General features: G+C 48.5%; 1 protein-coding gene across 2 annotated transcripts in view; it reads right to left on the reverse strand.

Annotated features, from left to right (window-relative positions):
- The window catches only part of col2a1b (collagen, type II, alpha 1b), a 129,639-nt gene that overhangs the window by 71,616 nt on the left and 48,023 nt on the right, over positions 1 to 10,000 (reverse strand). For both annotated transcript variants that reach the window (XM_046312669.1, XM_046312667.1), the window contains 2 exons: positions 9,918 to 9,971; positions 4,024 to 4,077 (listed from right to left, as the gene is read on the reverse strand). In XM_046312669.1, coding sequence (XP_046168625.1) covers positions 4,024 to 4,077; positions 9,918 to 9,971 — 108 coding nt within the window. The remainder of the gene's footprint in view (positions 1 to 4,023; positions 4,078 to 9,917; positions 9,972 to 10,000) is intronic.

Consider the following 10,000-nt stretch of genomic DNA (forward strand, 5'->3'; position numbering starts at 1 on the left):
ATGAGCTTGATGCCTTGATAAGCTCCTTTCCTGAGGACGGCTCACCTCTCACAGTTCTGGGCGACTTTAACCTCCCCACGTCTACCTTTGACTCTTTCCTCTCTGCCTCCTTCTTTCCACTCCTCTCCTCTTTTGACCTCACCCTCTCACCTTCCCCCCTACTCACAAGGCAGGCAATACGCTCGACCTCATCTTTACTAGATGCTGTTCTTCCACTAACCTCACTGCAACTCCCCTCCAAGTCTCCGACCACTGCCTTGTATCCTTTTCCCTCTCGCTCTCATCCAACACCTCCCACACTGCCCCTACTCGGATGGTATCGCGCCGTCCCAACCTTCGCTCTCTCTCCCCGCTACTCTCTCCTCTTCCATCCTATCATCTCTTCCCTCCGCTCAAACCTTCTCCCACCTATCTCCTGATTCTGCCTCCTCAACCCTCCTCTCCTCCCTCTCTGCATCCCTTGACTCTCTATGTCCCCTATCCTCCAGGCCGGCTCGGTCCTCCCCTCCCGCTCCGTGGCTCGATGACTCATTGCGAGCTCACAGAACAGGGCTCCGGGCAGCCGAGCGGAAATGGAGGAAAACTCGCCTCCCTGCGGACCTGGCATCCTTTCACTCCCTCCTCTCTACATTTTCCTCCTCTGTCTCTGCTGCTAAAGCCACTTTCTACCACGCTAAATTCCAAGCATCTGCCTCTAACCCTAGGAAGCTCTTTGCCACCTTCTCCTCCCTCCTGAATCCTCCGCCCCCTCCCCCCCCTCCCTCTCTGCAGATGACTTCGTCAACCATTTTGAAAAGAAGGTCGACGACATCCGATCCTCGTTTGCTAAGTCAAACGACACCGCTGGTTCTGCTCACACTGCCCTACCCTGTGCTCTGACCTCTTTCTCCCTCTCTCTCCAGATGAAATCTCGCGTCTTGTGACGGCCGGCCGCCCAACAACCTGCCCGCTTGACCCTATCCCCTCCTCTCTTCTCCAGACCATTTCCGGAGACCTTCTCCCTTACCTCACCTCGCTCATCAACTCATCCCTGACCGTTGGCTACGTCCCTTCCGTCTTCAAGAGAGCGAGAGTTGCACCCCTTCTGAAAAAACCTACACTCGATCCCTCCGATGTCAACAATTACAGACCAGTATCCCTTCTTTCTTTTCTCTCCAAAACTCTTGAACGTGCCGTCCTTGGCCAGCTCTCCCGCTATCTCTCTCTGAATGACCTTCTTGATCCAAATCAGTCAGGTTTCAAGACTAGTCATTCAACTGAGACTGCTCTCCTCTGTATCACGGAGGCGCTCCGCACTGCTAAAGCTAACTCTCTCTCCTCTGCTCTCATCCTTCTAGATCTATCGGCTGCCTTCGATACTGTGAACCATCAGATCCTCCTCTCCACCCTCTCCGAGTTGGGCATCTCCGGCGCGGCCCACGCTTGGATTGCGTCCTACCTGACAGGTCGCTCCTACCAGGTGGCGTGGCGAGAATCTGTCTCCTCACCACGCGCTCTCACCACTGGTGTCCCCCAGGGCTCTGTTCTTGGCCCTCTCCTATTCTCGCTATACACCAAGTCACTTGGCTCTGTCATAACCTCACATGGTCTCTCTTATCATTGCTATGCAGACGACACACAATTAATCTTCTCCTTTCCCCCTTCTGATGACCAGGTGGCGAATCGCATCTCTGCATGTCTGGCAGACATATCAGTGTGGATGACGGATCACCACCTCAAGCTGAACCTCGGCAAGACGGAGCTGCTCTTCCTCCCGGGAAGGACTGCCCGTTCCATGATCTCGCCATCACGGTCGACAACTCCATTGTGTCCTCCTCCCAGAGCGCCAAGAACCTTGGCGTGATCCTGGACAACACCCTGTCGTTCTCAACTAACATCAAGGCGGTGGCCCGTTCCTGTAGGTTCATGCTCTACAACATCCGCAGAGTACGACCCTGCCTCACACAGGAAGCGGCGCAGGTCCTAATCCAGGCACTTGTCATCTCCCGTCTGGATTACTGCAACTCGCTGTTGGCTGGGCTCCCTGCCTGTGCCATTAAACCCTTCAACTCATCCAGAACGCCGCAGCCCGTCTGGTGTTCAACCTTCCCAAGTTCTCTCACGTCACCCCGCTCCTCCGTTCTCTCCACTGGCTTCCAGTTGAAGCTCGCATCCGCTACAAGACCATGGTGCTTGCCTACGGAGCTGTGAGGGGAACGGCACCTCAGTACCTCCAGGCTCTGATCAGGCCCTACACCCAAACAAGGGCACTGCGTTCATCCACCTCTGGCCTGCTCGCCTCCCTACCACTGAGGAAGTACAGCTCCCGCTCAGCCCAGTCAAAACTGTTCGCTGCCCTGGCCCCCCAATGGTGGAACAAACTCCCTCACGACGCCAGGACAGCGGAGTCAATCACCACCTTCCGGAGACACCTGAAACCCCACCTCTTTAAGGAATACCTAGGATAGGTTAAGTAATCCCTCTCACCCCACCCCCCTAAGTTTTAGCTGCACTATTGTTAAGTGACTGTCCCACTGGATGTCATAAGGTGAATGCACCAATTTGTAAGTCGCTCTGGATAAGAGCGTCTGCTAAATGACTTAAATGTAAATGTAATGTAAATGTTGGAGAGTCTTCTAACTGGACTGTATCTGACTGAATCATCTTGGAGAGTCTTCTAACTGGACTGTATCTGACTGAATCATCTTGGAGAGTCTTCTAACTGTACTGTATCTGACTGAATCATCTTGGAGAGTCTTCTAACTGGACTGTATCTGACTGAATCATCTTGGAGAGTCTTCTAACTGGACTGTATCTGACTGAATCATCTTGGAGAGTCTTCTAACTGTACTGTATCTGACTGAATCATCTTGGAGAGTCTTCTAACTGGACTGTATCTGACTGAATCATCTTGGAGAGTCTTCTAACTGTACTGTATCTGACTGAATCATATTGGAGAGTCTTCTAACTGGACTGTATCTGACTGAATCATCTTGGAGAGTCTTCTAACTGGACTGTATCTGACTGAATCATCTTGGAGAGTCTTCTAACTGTACTGTATCTGACTGAATCATCTTGGAGAGTCTTCTAACTGGACTGTATCTGACTGAATCATCTTGGAGAGTCTTCTAACTGTACTGTATCTGACTGAATCATCTTGGAGAGTCTTCTAACTGGACTGTATCTGACTGAATCATCTTGGAGAGTCTTCTAACTGTACTGTATCTGACTGAATCATCTTGGAGAGTCTTCTAACTGGACTGTATCTGACTGAATCATCTTGGAGAATCTTCTGACTGTAGATGGTATGCCTGTTATGTATGTCAAATACTCTTCTCTTCTTGACTGATCAGATTGGGATAGTGTGTGTACAAATGTAATTACTGAGGCAGCATGAATAGGTTGAGAGAAAACTGTGAGTAGATAAATTAACAGATAAATGTAGGGATAAATTAAGAGCTATATTACATATTAATTAACCAATAACAGATGATAAAGAGATAAATTAAGAGCTATATTACATATTAATTAACCAATAACAGATAAATGAAGGGATAAATTAAGAGCAAGCAAGCAATATAGTGTAAAATAAGGTGCTACCAAACGTCATTATACAGAGGAAAAGTAGCCTAATCAATAGGCAGTAAATTACAAGAGAACACCACTGGGTAAAGCACCGTTGTCTGTGGATCAGCGACGTTCAATAAGACTGTTGTTTATTCCATATGAATTAACCAATAACAGATGATAAAGAGATAAATTAAGAGCTATATTCCATATGAATTAACCAATAAGAGCTATATTCCATATGAATTAACCAATAACAGATGATAAAGAGATAAATTAAGAGCTATATTCCATATGAATTAACCAATAACAGATAACTATAGGGATAAATTAAGAGCTATATTCCATATGAATTAACCAATAACAGATAACTATAGGGATAAATTAAGAGCTATATTCCATATGAATTAACCAATAAGAGCTATATTCCATATGAATTAACCAATAACAGATGATGAAGAGATAATGAAACCATACCTGAGGACCAGAAGGTCCACGTTCACCACCTTTGCCGGGTTTGCCAGCCTCACCCTACAGCAGAGACAGGACGGAAGGGAGAAGAGGGCCAGTAGGCCAGTTAGTTACAATATTCAATGAACAAAAAAATACAACACATAAATAGTAAAAGATTTTAGAAAAAATAAAAATAATATAATACCTAAATAGTAAAAGATTTTAAAAAATAAAAATAATATAATACCTAAATAGTAAAATATTTAATTAAAAAAAATAATAATATAATACCTAAATAGTAAAAGATTTAAAAAAATAAAAAAACAACACATAAATAGTAAAAGATAAAAAAGATTTAAAAATTTATGAATCAATAAATAATTAACATATTTAGGTTTTGATGCTAATTAGTTTGAAAATTGAAATTCAGTTAGCAAATAGTGCTTCCTGGGGGATAGACGGATACATGACTGTTGGGTCAGCCTGGTACCACCTAGTGGCTAAATGGAGGAATTGCATTTCCAATATTAATTTTTAATTTCTTTACCCTCCCTAACTGCATATCTATTTATAGCAATTATAATGAAGGATTTACACATAGTAGCCATAAGACAATGCATTGAACAAGACATAGAAAGGGACCGTACACAATAAATCAAGGATAGTTGAAATCACAGTGTTAAAATTTGGGGGGGTTAAATTGTCTCTACTTAGAGTCTTAGAGTTAATGTTGATAACTGGAGGTGATTGAGACGGTGAACTTTTAACTTCATTAAGAGAAACCAGAGACAGGAAGTTACATCTATGGATGGGACAGGCCTCAATGGCAATATTTTCCCAGGATGCTATGTTGCAGGTTGATTTTCCAAAATGTTTGTTTCAGTACATTGATTGTTATTTATCTTTTAAGCTACACAAAGAATGAGAAACATTTTTCCCCTAAACTAATCCAATCTGTAAGGGATTTGGATTTATTGCAAACATTAGTGAGATAGTTATGACAGGTAGTCTTCAGTTATAATTTCCCCTCCCCTACTCTGACAGACATACTTAATGCAGGTTAATAATAATAATAATATATGCCATTTAGCAGACGCTTTTATCCAAAGCGACTAGGTTGTGTGGTGGGGGTAAGTAGGGGGGGGGGTCTTTTGAGGTTTCTTTGGTCCCACACCCATTACCCATTATGTGGGACTGTATAAATCCCTGTTAAATTCCACTTGCAGGAAGCTCTAACAGGGATATCACATAACAACACATAACAAAGCACCATAATGGGACAGTTTACACCCTTATAACTCAAAGGGAATTGAACTCTGCTGAAATTGATTGTTAATTCAAAACAACACATTAAATTGTAAAATGTCAAGGGAGCTGATTTAAAAACAACAACATCGAAAAAAAGTAAAATGTCAGTTGAAGTTGAATTTAAGCAGCTCTTTGTGAGTCAGATATGTCATTTTAACTCAAATATTAACACCATGACCAGAGTAGTTTTAACACAATATGGGTGTGGGACCAATATAAACCCCAAAACAGTGTTACATTTGACTCCATCGGAGTTGAATTAAGTCTTAGATTCCACAGGAGTCAGTCACTGGTGAAGATGGGATACGGTGGTGGGTTGGTGGTGAAGATGGGATATGGTGGTGGGTTGGTGGGGTTGGTGGTGAAGATGGGATACGGTGGTGGGTTGGTGGTGAAGATGGGATATGGTGGTGGGTTGGTGGTGAAGATGGGATATGGTGGTGGGTTGGTGGTGAAGATGGGATATGGTGGTGGGTTGATGGGTGGTGAAGATGGGATATGGTGGTGGGTTGGTGGTGAAGATGGGATATGGTGGTGGGTTGGTGGGGTTGGTGGTGAAGATGGGATATGGTGGTGGGTTGGTGGTGAAGATGGGATATGGTGGTGTGGTGGGTTGGTTGGGTTGGTTGGTGAAGATGGGATATGGTGGTGGGTTGGTGGATATGGGTTGGTGGTGAAGATGGGATATGGTGGTGGGTTGGTGGTGAAGATGGGATATGGTGGTGGGTTGGTGGTGGATGGTGGGTTGGTGGGGTTGGTGGTGAAAGATGGGATATGGTGGTGGGTTGGTGGTGAAGATGGGATATGGTGGTGGGTTGGTGGTGAAGATGGGATATGGTGGTGGGTTGGTGGTGAAGATGGGATATGGTGGTGGGTTGGTGGTGAAGATGGGATATGGTGGTGGGTTGGTGGTGAAGATGGGATATGGTGGTGGGTTGGTGGTGAAGATGGGATATGGTGGTGGGTTGGTGGGGTTGGTGGTGAAGATGGGATATGGTGGTGGGTTGGTGGTGAAGATGGGATATGGTGGTGGGTTGGTTGGGTTGGTGGTGAAGATGGGATATGGTGGTGGGTTGGTTGGGTTGGTGGTGAAGATGGGATATGGTGGTGGGTTGGTGGGGTTGGTGGTGAAGATGGGATATGGTTGTGGGTTGAAGTTGGGTTGGTGGTGAAGATGGGATATGGTGGTGGGTTGGTGGTGAAGATGGGATATGGTGGTGGGTTGGTGGTGAAGATGGGATATGGTGGTGGGTTGGTGGGGTTGGTGGTGAAGATGGGATATGGTGGTGGGTTGGTTGGGTTGGTGGTGAAGATGGGATATGGTGGTGGGTTGGTGGGGAAGATGGGATATGGTGGTTGGGTTGGTGGTAAAGATGGGATATGGTGGTGGGTTGGTTGGGTTGGTGGTGAAGATGGGATATGGTGGTGGGTTGGTTGGTTTGGTGGTGAAGATGGGATATGGTGGTGGGTTGGTTGGGTTGGTGGTGAAGATGGGATATGGTGGTGGGTTGGTGGTGAAGATGGGATATGGTTGGTGGGGTTGGTGGTGAAGATGGGATATGGTGGTGGGTTGGTGGTGAAGATGGGATATGGTGGTGGGTGTTGGTGGTGAAGATGGGATATGGTGGTGGGTTGGTTGGGGTTGGTGGTGAAGATGGGATATGGTGGTGGGATTGGTGGGGGTTGGTGGTGAAGATGGGATATGGTGGTGGGTTGGTGGTGAAGATGGGATATGGTGGTGGTGGGTTGGTGGTGAAGATGGGATATGGTGGTGGGTTGGTGGTGAAGATGGGATATGGTGGTGGGTTGGTGGTGAAGATGGGATATGGTGGTTGGGTTGGTGGTGAAGATGGGATATGGTGGTGGGTTGGTGGTGAAGATGGGATATGGTGGTGGGTTGGTGGTGAAGATGGGATATGGTGGTGGGTTGGTGGTGAAGATGGGATATGGTGGTTGGGGTTGGTGGTGAAGATGGGATATGGTGGTGGTTGGTGGGAAGATGGGTGGTGAAGATGGGATATGGTGGTGGGTTGGTGGTGAAGATGGGATATGGTGGTGGGTTGGTGGTGAAGATGGGTGGTGAATGGGATATGGGATATGGTGGTGGGTTGGTGGGGTTGGTGGTGAAGATGGGATATGGTGGTGGGTTGGTGGGGAAGTTGGGATATGGTGGTGGGTTGGTGGGGTTGGTGGTGAAGATGGGATATGGTGGTGGGTTGGTGGGGAAGTTGGGATATGGTGGTGGGTTGGTGGGGTTGGTGGTGAAGATGGGATATGGTGGTGGGTTGGTGGGGAAGATGGGATATGGTGGTGGGTTGGTGGTGAAGATGGGACATGGTGGTGGGTTGGTGGGGTTTGTGGTGAAGCTGGGATATGGTGGTGGGTTGGTTGGGTTGGTGGTGAAGATGGGATACGGTGGTGGGGTGGTGGTGAAGATGGGATATGGTGGTGGGTTGGTGGTGAAGATGGGATACGGTGGTGGGGTGGTGGTGAAGATGGGATATGGTGGTGGGTTGGTGGTGAAGATGGGATGGTATGGGTTGGTGGTGGGATTGGTGGAGTTGGTGGTGAAGATGGGATGGTGGTGGGTTGGTGGTATGGTGGTGGTGGGTTGGTGGTGAAGATGGGATATGGGGTGGGTTGGTGGTGGGTTGGTGGGGAAGATGGGATATGGTGGTGGGTTGGTGGGGTTGGTGGTGAAGATGGGATATGGGGGTGGGTTGGTGGGGTTGGTGGGGAAGATGGGATACGGTGGTGGGTTGGTGGTGAAGATGGGATATGGTGGTGGGTTGGTGGTGAAGATGGGATATGGTGGTGGGGGTGGGATTGGTGGGGTTGGTGGTGAAGATGGGATATGGTGGTGGGTTGGTGGTGAAGATGGATATGGTGGGGGTGGGTTGGGTTGGTGGTGAAGATGGTATGGTGGTGGGTTGGTTGGGTTGGTGGTGAAGATGGATATGGTGGTGGGTTGGTGGTGAAGATGGGTGGTGGTGGTGGTGGTGGTGAAGATGGGATATGGTGGTGGGTGGTGGGGTTGGTGGTGAAGATGGGATATGGTGGTGGGGTTGGTGGTGAAGATGGGATATGGTGGTGGGTTGGTGGTGGGTTGGTGGGGTTGGTGGTGAAGATGGGATATGGTGGTGGGTTGGTGGTGAAGATGGGATATGGTGGTGGGTTGGTGGGGTTGGTGGTGGTGGTGGGTTGGTGGGGAAGATGGGATATGGTGGTGGGTTGGTGGGGAAGATGGGATATGGTGGTGGGGGTTGAAGATGGGGTGGTGGGTTGGTGGGGAAGATGGGATATGGTGGTGGTGAAGATGGGGTGGGGGTTGGTGGGTTGGTGGTGAAGATGGGATATGGGATATGGTGGGGGTGGGGTTGGTGGGGTTGGTGGTGAAGATGGGATATGGTGGATGGGATATGGTGGTGGGTTGGTGGTGAAGATGGGATATGGGGTGGGGTTGGTGGGGTTGGTGGTGAAGATGGGATATGGGTGGTGGGGTTGGTGGTGAAGATGGGATATGGTGGTGTGGTTGGTGGTGGTGAAGATGGGATATGGTGGTGGGTTGGTGGTGAAGATGGGATATGGTGTTGGTGGTGGGTTGGGGTTGGTGGGAAGATGGGATATGGTGGTGGGTTGGTGGGGAAGATGGGATATGGTGGTGGGTTGGTGGTGAAGATGGGATATGGTGGTGGGTTGGTGGGTTGGTGGTGAAGATGGGATATGGTGGTGGGGTTGGTGGTGAAGATGGGATATGGTGGTGGGGTTGGTGGTGAAGATGGGATATGGTGGTGGGTTGGTGGGTTGGTGGTGAAGCTGGGATATGGTGGTGGGGTTGGTGGTGAAGATGGGATATGGTGGTGGGTTGGTGAGGTTGGTGGTGAAGATGGGATATGGTGGTGGGGTTGGTGGTGAAGATGGGATATGGTGGTGGGTTGGTGGGGTTGGTGGGATACAGTGGTGGGTTGGTGAGGACGATGGGATACGGTGGGTTGGTGGGGACGATGGGATACGGTGGGTTGGTGGGGACGATGGGATACGGTGGTGGGTTGGTGGGGACGATGGGATACGGTGGTGGGTTGGTGGAGACGGTGTTCGGTGCAGATACAGTACCGCTGGGAGCTGTAATGATTATCACATTCATATCAGATGACCGTTTATCATCATGATCACATGACCAGTCACCGAGCCAATGGGGAAAACATGTCATTGTGACTGTGGAGGGGAGAATACATGGGTGTGGGAGAAGTTTGGAAGGAGAGTGTTATACTGACTGCCTCACACATGGACTTTACCAGATGGACCGTAGAAGGCCCTGAGGGATCACCATGTAACATTGCCTCATCAGGAAAACCTCCTGGCCCTAGTTGGCATGACGTTTCTATGCGTGGGGAATTGTTTAGGACAGTGTAACAACACTTTATAGTGTTTTTTTAAACTTTATTGGTGAACAGTCTGCCAGCAGCCAACATTCGTGTGTATGGATCGGGGGGGGAGGGGGGGGCTGTGTTTGACAGTGTTAGTTTCAAGTATCAAACACTTCCTCAATAGCCTGTGGAAGAGTCTCCAGTTGTGTGTTTGACAGTGAAGGTGTCAGTAGTTCTACTTACGTCGTCTCCAGGTTTACCAGAGGGTCCGGGTGGACCACGGGGACCCAACGAGCCCTGTCAGGAGAGAACAGACACAGTTAGTC

This window comes from Oncorhynchus gorbuscha, linkage group LG18, assembly GCF_021184085.1.
Source record: "Oncorhynchus gorbuscha isolate QuinsamMale2020 ecotype Even-year linkage group LG18, OgorEven_v1.0, whole genome shotgun sequence".
NCBI classification, from domain to species: domain Eukaryota; kingdom Metazoa; phylum Chordata; class Actinopteri; order Salmoniformes; family Salmonidae; genus Oncorhynchus; species Oncorhynchus gorbuscha.